This window comes from Anopheles gambiae, chromosome 3 (assembly GCF_943734735.2).
Source record: "Anopheles gambiae chromosome 3, idAnoGambNW_F1_1, whole genome shotgun sequence".
Taxonomy (NCBI): domain Eukaryota; kingdom Metazoa; phylum Arthropoda; class Insecta; order Diptera; family Culicidae; genus Anopheles; species Anopheles gambiae.
In genome coordinates this window covers 67,547,948-67,561,909 of record NC_064602.1, presented here as the reverse complement: position 1 = coordinate 67,561,909, position 13,962 = coordinate 67,547,948, and the positions used below count along the sequence as shown (strand labels likewise).

Below are 13,962 nucleotides of genomic sequence, written 5' to 3'. Positions count from 1 at the left end.
TTTCCACCATTCGATGAGAAACCTCTGGCACAAAGTTTCTTCTTAAATGTTCTTTACGTTCCTTTTTTCCAGCACTCACTGAAGGGCATCAGTATAGTATACCATGACCACCACCAGCATTGTTTACCATTACTGATCGTGGACGTCTCATGCCATACAGACTTTACAGAGTGATTACAATTAAGCTGGTTTCGCTTTTTGTAATAATATAAATACACTTTAAACGTTGGATCTACTTTGCTGCATTATATGATGCTTTGGGAAAAACCTTTCTATGCAGCAAGAACCCTGTGAACGTCCACTAATGGCGAACACAAATCATTAACTTAATTTTGTTCATCCGCTGTTGAGTTTCCAGCTGTCCCAAGGATTGTAGACCACTCGAGCTGATAATGCTGTTCACTAACAGGATGATCGGTTATGATGACTGCTTCGTGATAATTTGAGTATAATAGAGACAAAAACACAGCACAAAAAGACACAAGCGAGATGGTAAAGCTGGCAAGAAAATGTAATGACAGCTAACTTAATTTAAGATATTTCTATCGTGTTTTTCTCTCTTTAAGGATTAAACTACTGCTGTACTGGAAGTTGTAACACTTTTCTGCCAGTTCTCCTGTAATTAAATTATATCTCTTGACTATGGTTTAACGGGTGGTGCAGTGATGGTTGCAACTTTAGAAACTGGCCATACATAACTGATGGATATAAACTATCATTGCACATAAATGCTATTACTATCCATGAAAAACAAAGAGAAACTACAGCTGAACTCACAAATAAATTACGAAATAGTTTCTTGTAAAAGATCAATTGTATAATTTGTTAATTAATTCAATTTGTTATGTTTACCAGTCATTCATAAATTAATCCTTGAGCCAACCTTCATTATTTCAAAATTAGCATAAATTAACTTTTGTACATATTGCAGTGGTTCAAAAAATAATAAATCAAACAACATTGTCAAAAGTATCATTGTTAGTTTTCTTAATTTTATCTGAGAAATCGTAGAAATTCGTAATAGCCATGAGTCCTCTTAATTGGGTCATAAATTATTACCTCGCTAAATATAAAGAAGTTGAGATTCTTAACTGCAACTTTAAAAAAATATATCATTCATGGGTGACAAATGGCTACAAAATAAAAACAATACAAAATAAAACAGACTTATAAAAGTCATAAAAAAACTTGTAATTCTTAAATTATTTTATCAGTAATTTTAAATGTATTCAAACGGTATAATATTAGAATGAAATTCAATACAGTTTCATACAAGATGAATAAACAGAAAACACAAGGCAAATACATTTTCCATGAAACCGAAGGACACTTTTACACAGTCGTCATATTTCCTTCTTACCTAATCCGCGAAAAAAGTGAGGCAAATTTCAACTTTACTGTACAAGCAGCTGCTCTCAATGCTGTTGAATATTTATAAAGCACTGTTACAGTTCTCACTTGCCTTTGTTGCGTATAAATATTGGACGCCTTGGCACCATCTAATACACTAGCCTAGGTAGACGAATGAAGTAACATTTCCAAATGATTAGCATAATTTGAATAAAAGATCTGCTCACCATAGCTCTGATTCAGTGAGATCGATTGACAAATTTGCGTCAGTTCCATCGACGGCCATCAATTATTTATGGCATTTGTGTCACTTTAAAAATATTCATAATACGTGAAACAAGATTTTTGTAGAGTCTTTACAGTATTATTGATTTTAGATGTTTTTTTCTTAGAATAAATTTAACAAGCTTCATTGTTTTGCACATTGAACCTTATTTTTATTACTTTAGTTTTCATTCCTATCTCACAAGGCCAAATTTATTTCAAGCTTTTTTATTATATAGTACTACCAATAAGTAAACGATACTCTAATATTATAGAAAATTAAACACCGTCATTCAATCTTTCCATATTTTGGTTTGCTCGTCAAAACCCTTTTGCAACTAAACAAATTTACCCGACAGACGTTCACCAATTCCATCAAAATCATTTGTTGTTCTCCTTTTACCATTACCGAAACTCGCCCCAGTTTTAACTCCCCATCCACATTTTTTAAAACCGCGTCAACTAAGTCGCTCTTTTTTAAACGATGTCAAAATTTTCCATCACGAACGCCTAATGGTGATACTGTCTCTACATCGTGTACCTGTCACTGTTACGATAAGCCGGAAAATTAATGATAAATGACTGTTGCCTGGTTGCAGCAGTTCGGTTATGGGATGTTTTGGATATTAGATAGAGCTAGATGAATATTAGGGTAAATTGTTTTTTTTTCTATTTCATTATTTATCAGAAAAAAACCGTCATTCTTTAAGAATTCAAGTGGTGAATGAGGTGTAATGGTAATGATTATAAAAATGAAGGTACAAATGCGTTAAAAAATCAAAACATAGAGTTGTGTTGCTTTGGAATTAGCATTGACTTTTCTCAAATCTCGTTATTTAAAAGTTATACTACTTTTTTCAATATTTAAATGTTATAGATTTTAGTACTATGGATTATAAAGTATCGATTGGATATTGAATATTAGTTATTATACAGGGTTTTCGAGGATTATATAGACATGTTCAGCGAGTTGTAGATTCCTTCAGGCATATAATAGACTCTTTCAGCGAGATATAGAATTGTTCGGAAGTAGGCGTTGACATGTTCAGCGATTCTGTAGAGCTGTCATTTGTTTTGTTTACACACTGTGCCACAGGGTTCAATTTTTCATTCTTAAAAGTCTTAAAAGTAGCTAATAATCATTCCCCAAGCTGTTTAATACATAAATTGGTTGAAAAAAGCTTAATTTTTCGAAAACCGTTTGTTTACCTCCTGATGAGAATGATCCAAGCTGCAGTCCAAGGGGTACGAAAGTGACAGCTCTACAGTATAACCGAACATGCCTACGCCTACTTCCGAAAAATTCTATATCTCGCTGAAAGAGTCTATTATATGCCTGAACGAATCTACAACTCGCTGTACATGTCTATATAATCCTCAAAAACCCTGGAACTACGTTTTGTTTGATTTATTAAAAATAAATTAAAAATTTAAACAATCTAAAATCCGATTATTTATAACTAGAGTAATCAATTTGCTTGTAAACATATGGCATGTAGGTATTTAATTAATTTTTGTTTTGTATATTAGTTCACACATTTCGGGTTTTAGTCGTTTATTTAAAAACACTGATTGGAAAAAGACAATTTTTTATCACAAACACCCTACCCCTCTTTCACGTACTATTTGCTACATTTTAACAAACGCCGATTTCGGTACAACAAATGCCGTTGGCACAAATGTTGGCTGAACTAAACAAAAATATTATTTTTTTCAAAATCATTCGTGTTAGCAATGTCACAGGATTTTACGTTTAATTTTAATACTTATTTGTATTAAACAAAATAGAGGAAAGCGTGATTTATGCGGAAAAATAGCATGTCTTTCATCAAATTATTTTGACTTGGATTGTTACAAAATATAAAATAAGAAAAGGACATACTGTTTAACTCGTAGCTTTAAAATACATCTGTTTTCCTTTAATTACTAAAGAGCAGCATATCCAATTCGTTACAAATGTTTGTTATGAACATAAATACTTAAAACAGACCTTATCTTATGTTTACTTCATAAATGAAACGTTGCGTAAATCAAGGAAAGTATTTGAAAGACAATATAATTGTAAAGCCATTTAAATGAAGTCATGCACCGATCACCTTGCATCACAATTTCAGTATCCCAATAGATACCACTTAAGCTGTCTCCTTACCATTTGCTAGAAGATGAATATTTTTTCCACACCATTGAATGGCACCATCCAGTGCAAGATGCATTCGCCACCATCAATCCTCATAATGAGAATAATCGAAAAACGGGCACGTGTTTAGCTTATAGCGGGATACGTGATCTAATAAGGAATCATCCCCGAAAATTCTTCCCCTCACTTCACCATAATGCGTGACCGTACCGAGGCTGGTCGAAAAGAAATTAAATCGCTAGCAAGCGCTGAGCCGCCACATACAGCAATTTCCCAATCATTCTTTAGTTTTCGCAGTGTTTCAATAGGCATTGCGGCGTAAAATTTATATGAGACTACGTTAACGTAATTTAACTTTTATCGGATACATTTCCGCAGATGGGCCCATCCCGGGTAGTTAGCCGTTGTCGTTGCTAGAGCCAGAGACAATCGGAGAAAACGTCCAACCACCAATATTGGCTGGCTTGATTTGGCTATCGGTAAGAGTGGTGGTACTTTTTTTGCTTCTCTTTCTCTCTCTCTTTCTTTCTCTATCTCCATCTCTCTCCCTCTCTCTTCTTTTGTTTGATATTTTCCAAAAGACACAACCACTGCGATGCCATGCCGTGGGGCACCAAGCGCCTCCATCATCATTTAAAAAATGATCAACATGAGGATGATGACGGTACGTGTTTGGATTGTTTAAGTTTGAAATTTTGAGCAATAATTTCGCAAACTTCCTGCACTTTGCCATTGAAGCTGACCCGAGGACCTTTTGTTCCCCGGAGTTGGTCAGCGTTGCTTTCTGGGCTTGATTTGCTATTCTGTACCGTGCGTTTGCTCCGCTTCCCGCTGTCCCTGTGCTTGCTCTGTAGTGTTGTTTTGGTAATTTCCTGTACTAATGATGTCATTTGGTGGCATCAATTTGGGAGATGAACTGCCCTATCGAGTAGATCGAGTAATCAGCGTTGATCGAACTATGCCTAAAAACGGTTAGCTTAATTTTATACTATTTTCTATTGATTAGTTTGCTGAAAAATTGTCATTAATATTTGGAAACAGAGTAATGTTCGTAGTTTTCAATTTTTTGATAACCAAATAAACTTTCATTTACGATTCTGTTCAGCACATTGATTTGTTTCAAGTAACATATTGCACCGGTATTAGCTGTGTGAACCCATATCAAACTAATCAGCAAATAAATCTCAAAGATTAATGAGCCCGTGAAGCCCCATCTCTCTGGCCCTTTTGTTCATATCCATCGAGAATATGCACTCAGCCATGCACTCTCACGTGTACGTAGGATCCAATTGCATTCATTCGGGCGTGCAAAATATATGATTTCAACTGCTCGATGTTAGGAAATAATCATAAGCTCTCGTTGCTAGAGCCAAACATACACAAAAATGCAGCAAAACGAACCACATTTCTAGCTGCAACTACCGCGAAACGGGAAGCTACCGTTGATATTGAGCAATATACCGAGTAATGAGAGTACCCCGGTGGACGTGCCCGCAATACGCAAACATCATAATGGTTCAATAGATGGAAAGAGAACATCAAACAAATGTCCGGCTGGTTTCGACTTGCTTTTGTGAGTGAAGAAAGTGCAATACATCCTTCCAGCAGGGTTGATTTCTTACTTTCAATTTATATTGCAGTTTTATTGCACTCTGCTTAGATTTATTTGCAGCATCGTGGCGAGTAGGAAAAAACTGTTGAATATTGACAAATAGTTAAGAATTTAGTTTCTTTCAAGTAATGATACGCTTGACGATGAAGGACAACTGTCCCATGGTCTGATCTTCCGCAAGTCTCGTTGATCACAATGAAATAAGTTGACAGTCTATAAACAGATAATCCTACCAGCTGCAACATACGCAGCCCATGGAGCACATGTGCGAAAACTGTAGACTACAAATCATGCTTAATAATATGTTACGTATGATAACTGACACAAGCCGCTTCACAGGCTCAATGGAATAAAAACCGATTAATTGGTGCCTTTTGATAAATAAGAATCTGTTAAACAAAGGCTTTGTATATCTCAGCAACGCTTTTACAAGAGTCGAAGTGAAATAATTCGTTATAATAGCCTAAACAACGATTTTTTTAAAATTCCAATGTATTATTCATTCAAATACAAAGAAAATTTAATTGTGACATAAACATCTAAAACGAAAAAGATCAACACGTAGATTAATGAGAAATCTGAAATGATGAAACATGAGAGAAAAAAGAGCACATATTACACATTCTTCAATTTCATTCGTGGAATTGTTTATCTCAAATGATCAAGACAACATTATGAGCTCTTCGTTATGATCTTCAAAGCCTTTATATTTAATTCCGAGAAAAAATCCGTTAGTATTATTTTCATCTTCATAATCCTACATTATGAGCTGAAGTACTAATTATAGCAAGTGTTTCTACCAACGTCAGCTTTCAATTCTCACGTCACACGTGAATCATATGCTAGCAAACTAAACTACAACTTTGCTAAGATGCATACCGGAAGGTGACGAAAGGATGTTGGAATTTCCTGCCCCAATGCACCGGAAACAAAACCAAGTACCAACCGATATCCTGCAGCTTCCATACGCTCCAACAGTGCGAATATGTGATCCTTAAAGTCAGACGCAGGGCCAGTAAACTGTTTGTCGCCTTGCCCATCTCATCATTTCATCATCTCTCTCTCTCTCTCTCGCTCTCACTCTCTCGCTTTATATATCCTTCTCTTTCTTCACACAAGCGAGTGGAGCATGGTGTACCGAAATTAACATTAATTTACAGCTCTAGGTTCCGGTTTTGCTAGCCCGACAAGGTGGCTCCGGATCATCTTGCACGTGGCCTGAATCTGGACCGCTCTGGCAGCGGAGGATGTAAAGCTTGTCATCAGCGTCCTACCATTCAGACCACTGTGCTGGTTTTTGTGGTGACGGTTTCCCGGGACATGGGGACCGTCGACGGACACGCGCGGGTACGGTATGTGCTATGGGACTGTGGGTAAATTTACTGCCAACCAAGAAGCGAAAGTCGGCCAAAAGATAGAATCATATTAAAGTAATATATGGAACGCTTTCTTGCTGTCCGAGATGGGCGGGCATATCGGCGTCGGTGGCCCACTTTAGGCCCGAAAAAGGTGCTAACCAGCGTCAGCGGATGGAACATAAATCCAAATCACACAACCGAAACTGGGAGCCTAATGAATGGTTCGGATGCTTTTTTTGGACGATGGTGACGACTCCGGTGTGGTGGGTATGTTTTTTTCTTTCTTCTATTTGGTCAATTTTGTGGGCGCGTCTGTTTTGCGTTTAAGGTCACGATGAACGATGAAATGTAATCAAAAATGCTCTCAAATCATTGGTAAGATGGGTCAAGTGTTTATTTGTGCCGTAATGTGTCAACAGGACGATTTATCATTGGTGATAAATTGTAGTTTTTAAACTTGAATGGAGTTTGTGGTTTGAACAATTGTTAAATTAGCATGTTTTTATGTCAATTAATTTAATATATGTAATAAAATGTTTGAATTTTCGATGCTCTATTGGTTTGATTTTGTAGCTTATGCAGGAACGAAAAACCTCATCGCAACTTTTTTGTTTCGCAATTCTTGACATCTTCTTCTTCTTTTGGCTCAACAACCGTTGTCGATCAAGGTCTGTCTGTACCACTTGTCGGCTTTGGCTTTCAATGACTTTGCTATGGATTACCCTCCATAGCAGGATATTCAGTCTTTGGTATGGCGGCACGGTCTATTTGGGGCTTGAACCCGTGACGGATATGTTGTTAAGTCGTACGAGTTGACGACTATAACACGAGACGGCTCTCTCTAAGTGTTGCGCGTTAGCACAACGCCCGGCCTGCAGATAAATAATTTACCAAAAAAACGGCTTTTTTAAGTAATTCAGAATTATTTTATTTTGCCTTTAACAGCACAAAATTTTAGTAGCCGAGAGAGCGAAAAAAAAAAACTAAAAATTCGTCCGCTTCCACGCAGGTCCGGGATCAAAAAGAAAGCCCTATTTCGCAGTCCATGCGGTCACCGGCTATCCGTCAAACGCTCGGTCGATCCCTTTCGTTCAGTCCGAACGTTTATCGTCCAGTCCGAGACCTCTAGCGGCCGCTAGCTAAAATACGGACGCTCCTTGTCGATCCTCGAACGATCGCGTCGTCACCATAAGTGACAGTCCACCAGGCGTTTCGACGTCGTCAAACGATAACCCTCGGCGCGACGTTCAGCGATACCAGCTTCACCACTGGCCTCTCCAGCATCGTTCCTTTCGCTGTTTTGATGACGACCCGACGAATGACTCCGTCTTTGGATGGGACTACGCGTTCCACCCTTCCTCTCGGCCAACAGTTTCGCGGGCTGTTTTCGTCCACGATTAAGACAACATCTCCGGTCTCGATAGGCTTGCACGACTCGAACCATTTCGTCCTTCTAACCAGGGTGGGGAGGTAGGTTTTGATCCACTTCTTCCAGAGCTCGTTCATTTTAGCCTGTACAGCTCTCCAGTTTTGTTTCAAGCCTGCTGGCGAATCATCAGGCTTCACCAAGGGCTTCATTCCTGCGGAAGAACCTAACAAAAAATGGTTGGGAGTTAACGGTTCCTCATCCTCACCGTCGACTGGAACGTGTGTAAGTGGCCGAGAATTGAGCATGTTCTCGACTTCGATCAATGCTGCCGACAGGACCGCTTCCGTAGGATGCCTCTCCGTGAGGGTGCGCGACAGCATTCTCTTGACCGATTGGATCATCCTTTCCCATGATCCTCCAAAGTGTGGGGCTGCGGGGGGGTTAAACTTCCACACCGGATCGGGCGATCCGAATTCATTTAAAATCGCCGAATCAACACGTTCCGCAGCTTCCTTTAATTCACGATCGGCGCCCACGAAATTCGTTCCACGATCGGAGACTATTTCGATTGGTGTTCCGCGGCGTGCCATGAAGCTCCGAACTGCCATCAAGCAGTCACTCGTAGACAGGGATTGCACAAGCTCGATGTGGACGGCTCGAACCGTCAAGCACGTGAACAAAACACCCCACCGTTTTTCCGTCTTTCGGCCGTTCACGATTACCATCGGACCGAAATAATCAATGCCCGTATATGAAAAGGGCCTGGAGAATGCAGCAAGACGAGCAGCAGGTAATTCGCACATTTCCGGGGACGCTGGCTTTGCGTATAACAATGTGCATGTTCGGCATTGCAGGCGTACGTGTCTACACACAGATCGGAGAGCCGGTATATCAAAGCGTTGTCTCACTTCGTTCACTACAGTTTCTTGGCTGCCGTGCTTATAACGACGGTGGACATCGTCAACGATTAACTCGGAAACACGATGTCGTCTCGGTAGCAGAATAGGTCGCTTCCTCCCGGGGTCGACGTAACGGCAACGATCGATCCTTCCGCTCAATCTCAGCAAGCCGTCTTCGTCCATATAGGGGCTTCGTTTGAACAACAAACTACTTCTGGGAATCGGACTTTTCCACGACGGTGTTGTTGAGTTTTCCCTCGCCTTCCAGAGTATGGCATATTCATCGGTAAAAGCGTTCCTCTGAACGTCTCGCAGAATTACCGTTTCAGCTCGCTGGATTTCGTCGCGGTTAAGCGGACCTGTCGATGGAGATTTAGTTTTGGTAATAATGTTTACATACCGACACACGTAAGCCATCGTCCTGACCAGCCGCGTCCATCGGGAAAATCTCTCGTAGTCGATGAAAATCGGACGCGCTATGTGGATGCCGACCAGCTTCAGCCTATCCTTTTTCCGCACCTCCTCGGACGTTTCCGATGGTACTCGACGAGGTATGTTCCATTCTGCTTCGGGTAGTTGCAGGAACTCGGGCCCACTAAACCATCGTTCGGAGGCGAGATGATGCTGCAGGTTGGTCCATTTGGTCGCTTCGTCCGCCACATTAAGTTTAGTTGGAAGCCATCGCCAATCGTCGTCGTTCGTCGTGTCCAGCACCTCAGCAACCCTATGTGCGACGAAAATCGAGTACTTACGGTGGTCTGCGTTTATCCAGTCTATAACATCAGTCGAGTCTGTCCAGAAGTAGCTTCCACGAATAGTTTCTCGATGAGCACTAGTTATAGACGAGGCTATTCTGCAACCCATCACAGCAGCCTGCAGCTCTAAGCGGGGCACGGAAAGATACTTTAGAGGCGCCACTCTAGCTTTGGATCCAACTAACGACACCTCGATACGTCCATGGCACTCAAAACGGAAGTACGCGACCGCTGCGTAACCATCTGCACCCGCATCAACGAACACGTGTAGCTGTAGAGATGATTCGGTGAGCGACGCCAGCTGTCGGTAGCAACGTGGTATGATGAAACTTTCCAATTCTGGCAGTCGTTCCATCCAGGCGTCCCATTTATGCTGAATCTCTTCCGGAACTTCGTCATCCCAGCCAAGGTGTAGGCGCCAGACTTCCTGAAGAAGTACTTTCAAATAAAAAAGCACGCCTGCGATCAAACCTAACGGGTCGTAGATCGACATCAAAGTCCGCAGCATCTGCCTCTTGGACGGTGGTTTGTCCTTGCGTGCCAGCTCCAGGTGTCTTACACGGGATAGTTTAAAGCCGAAACTATCTGTTGTGGTGTCCCACCACATTCCCAGCACCTTCTCTGGCTTTAGACACGGTTCGAAATCCATTTCCTTGAGGGTTGACTCAGTGCCTTTTACCGCTGTCGCGACTTTGATGCTATTTGAGAGCCAATTGTGGAGAGAAAATCCAGCATTATTGTGTATTACGCTCACCTGATATGCCAGCTCAATCGCTTCTGGTTCCGTTTCCACACTTGTAAGCATGTCATCCACGTAATGTTCTTCATGGATACAGCGAACTGCACGCGGGTACAGGGAACGATATTTCTCCGCATTCTCGTTCTTTACGAATTGCGCCGTACTTGGAGAGCATGCTGCACCGAAGGTCATCCTCAGCATGACAAACTCCTGCGGCTCTGCATTTGTGTTTCCCCATCTCCATAGGAACCGTTGACTGTGGACGTCATCATCGCAAATGCGTACCTGGTGGTACATTTTCCGGATGTCAGCTGCCACCGCGACTCGATATTCACGGAAACGGAATAGCACGGCTTGCAGCGGCGTCAACAGGTCAGGCCCAGTCAGCAGCTTCTTGTTCAGCGAGATACCTCTAACTTCAGCTGCCGCATCCCATACTAACCTAACTTTATTAGGCTTGTTAGGATTTGTCACTGGAAACACTGGAAGATACCATTTCCTAGGGTAGAAGGTTTTCAGCTCATCCTCTCTTATCGGTCTGGCATAGCCCTTTTTCAAGTAGTCCTCTAGTATCGCGTTAATTTTCTCCGCAAGGCTCGTATCTCGGCTCATCTTACGCTCCAGACACTCCATCCTAGATAGAGCCATTTGACGGTTTTCCGGCATGAAAACGTTGTCGCTCCGCCAGAGTAAACCCGTGGTGTACCGCCCGTCGACGTGTTTTGTGCTGTTTTGCAGAATCGACATCGCACGTTGATCCTCCTTCGACAACAAAGGCTCCTTCGCAGGACCATAACCTTCCACTTCGAAGTACGCTGCCATCATACGATCTGCCCGTGAGGTCTCTCCTTGGCAATCGCATACGTGGTAGCTAGACTCCGGCTGCACAATGGATGCGTCGTTAGCGTTATCCGTGCATTTGCCAAAAATGAGCCATCCCAAACGCGTCTTCGTAGCTGTAGGTTGTCCTGGCTGTCCTTCTATAGTTTTCAAAGGTCTGGTCAATCTGTAATGGTCGATACCGATTAGTAAACGAGGAGAAACAGCCTCATACGAGGCAGCTGGAATCGCCTCCAAATGCTTATATTTCCGCTTCAACTCGTTCACATCGACCGATTGGATAGGGAGCGATAACCGGCTGACTGTACGCACGTCGGCCATCGAAAATGCGGATGCATTTTCTTCAGCACTGGAGACTTGCACCGCTACCCTTTCCGAATCACGTTCATCGCGTCGCTCTCCCGCACTGTACTGCAAACACAACGGGTCAAGAACGCCGCTAACTCCAAGTTGCCTGGCGAGCTCCTGCTCCATCAACGTCACCGTCGACCCCTCGTCTAACAGCGCATGCGTGTAAATTGGACCACTCTCACCGTGCAGCTTTACCGGCACGTAACGCAGCAATGTACCATCGGAGCGCGTTCCATGATGATTTATCTCCACGCGTTCCTCGCTGGTGACACGATGCAACTTCCGGTGATGCTTAGCGACGCATCCTTGGACACCACAGTCGTCACGCTTCGAACACGGGCCGTAGTGCTTGCCCAAACATCGTTTGCACAACTTCAAGGTGCGCACCTTGTCCCACCTATCAGCAACGCTTAACCGGTTAAACACCCGACACTCCGCGATCGTACCGCACGTATCACTGTTACACAACGCGCACTCTCGATGCCTATTGGGTTGGGGCTGATGCGTCTCCACGTGTTGCGCATGCACTTGTCGCGTTGTCGTCTTCTTCTTCAGCTGCGGAGGAGTTACCGCCATTGCTCCATCCGTCGCCTTCTGAATCCAGGCACCGAACTCGCTCATCGTCACACTTTTCAGCTCCTGACTATGCATGCCCCAGCTCCAGCGCAGATATGCCGGCATACGGTCCACCAGCTCTTGAAGCAGCGCTGCATCGTACAATCTGTCAGAAGTTCCGCTTGCCTTTATAGTTGAACATATTTCAGCAACTAAATCGCCGTATTCGATAAAACTATCGAGCCGCTCAGACTTAATCGGCGGTGATTCGCGAATTTGTTCGAGCAACGTATTCACTAACACATCCGGTCGCCCGTATGATTTTTCAAGCGCGCTCAATATTTCCTCCAGATTGTCAGCGTGCCGGAGACGGCCTTGCACCGTTCGTAGTGCTTTTCCCCGTAACGCTCCTTGCAATCGAAGGATATTTTCGTCTTCGGTAAACCCAAACGTACGAGACGATCTTCGAAAGGTAGACAGAAATATCGGCCATTCCTCGGGATTCCCATTGAATGAAGGGAGTTCATAGCGCACTGCTTGACGGGCTGCTATTTGGCTTTGGCTCAGGTCACCTTCTTCGTTGACCGAAATCCGTTTAGCCGTTGAGCAAGGAAGCGATTCCCCGGGCGAAAACGAGGTTCGCTCGCTGCTCTTACTGAGCCGAGCTACTTCCGCATCCTTCTCCCGTATCAAAGCTAACGCTTTCTCCGTCGTGGCTTTAAGAGCCTCCATCTCTCTCTTCAAGCGCGCTATCTCGTCGTCTTTCTTGCCGCTCGCTAGTTTGGTCTTCACTTCGCACTCCGCACACCACCATGCCCTCGTCTCTACCGTTTTATCCACGTGCGCACACTCGTAATGGTACCATTTATCGCAAAAATCGCACTGCAATAACGAATCTACCGAATCCGCCTTATCGCACACCGCACACGTAAAGTCCGCGATCACTGCACTTTCCTCTTGCATTTTTGCACTACACGATTCGGATGCGTTGGCTGTGTATTTGTATGTGCGTGTACCTTACCGAACAGTCCTTTGTTCTCAGCGCTTACCGCGTGGTATAATAGAGCAAGTAGAGAACGAGCCGAATTTGCACAGCTCGTGTGAGAGGAATTTAGAAGAATTATAAGACTGATTTTTTTAATAGAATGTTAGCAGAATTTTTAGAATGTTGCGCGTTAGCACAACGCCCGGCCTGCAGATAAATAATTTACCAAAAAAACGGCTTTTTTAAGTAATTCAGAATTATTTTATTTTGCCTTTAACAGCACAAAATTTTAGTAGCCGAGAGAGCGAAAAAAAAAACTAAAAATTCGTCCGCTTCCACGCAGGTCCGGGATCAAAAAGAAAGCCCTATTTCGCAGTCCATGCGGTCACCGGCTATCCGTCAAACGCTCGGTCGATCCCTTTCGTTCAGTCCGAACGTTTATCGTCCAGTCCGAGACCTCTAGCGGCCGCTAGCTAAAATACGGACGCTCCTTGTCGATCCTCGAACGATCGCGTCGTCACCATAAGTGACACTAAGACAAGAGTATTAATTTGTTATGGTTAAGTTAGCTTGGGCAGGATGTTACGATTGTATATTATATTTTATTTAGAAAGACTATTGGAAGGTGGACTGTACGAGATAATAAAAAAAACAGTAACAATATATTAGATTATTTGGATTAGGTTATGTGTATGACTCTGTATGTGTATGCATGTGTATATGTATGTGTATTTATGCAATTAATAAA

The 13,962-nt window shown here is 42.7% G+C and overlaps 1 protein-coding gene across 1 annotated transcript; it reads right to left on the bottom strand.

Moving 5' to 3' along the window:
• Window positions 1–9,338: 9,338 nt before the first annotated feature.
• On the bottom strand, window positions 9,339–13,192 carry LOC133393151 (uncharacterized). The gene is made up of 2 exons (XM_061656608.1): window positions 9,390–13,192; window positions 9,339–9,348 (listed from the first exon to the last, which is right to left on the bottom strand). The coding sequence occupies exons 1-2, from the start codon at window positions 13,190–13,192 to the stop codon at window positions 9,339–9,341; spliced, it is 3,813 nt and encodes a 1,270-aa protein (XP_061512592.1).
• Window positions 13,193–13,962: the final 770 nt, after the last annotated feature.

What these genes read in the sequence shown, in the direction of transcription:
- LOC133393151 (XM_061656608.1), bottom strand. Translation starts at nt 13,192, where the DNA reads ATGCAAGAGGAAAGTGCAGTGATCGCGGACTTTACGTGTGCGGTGTGC.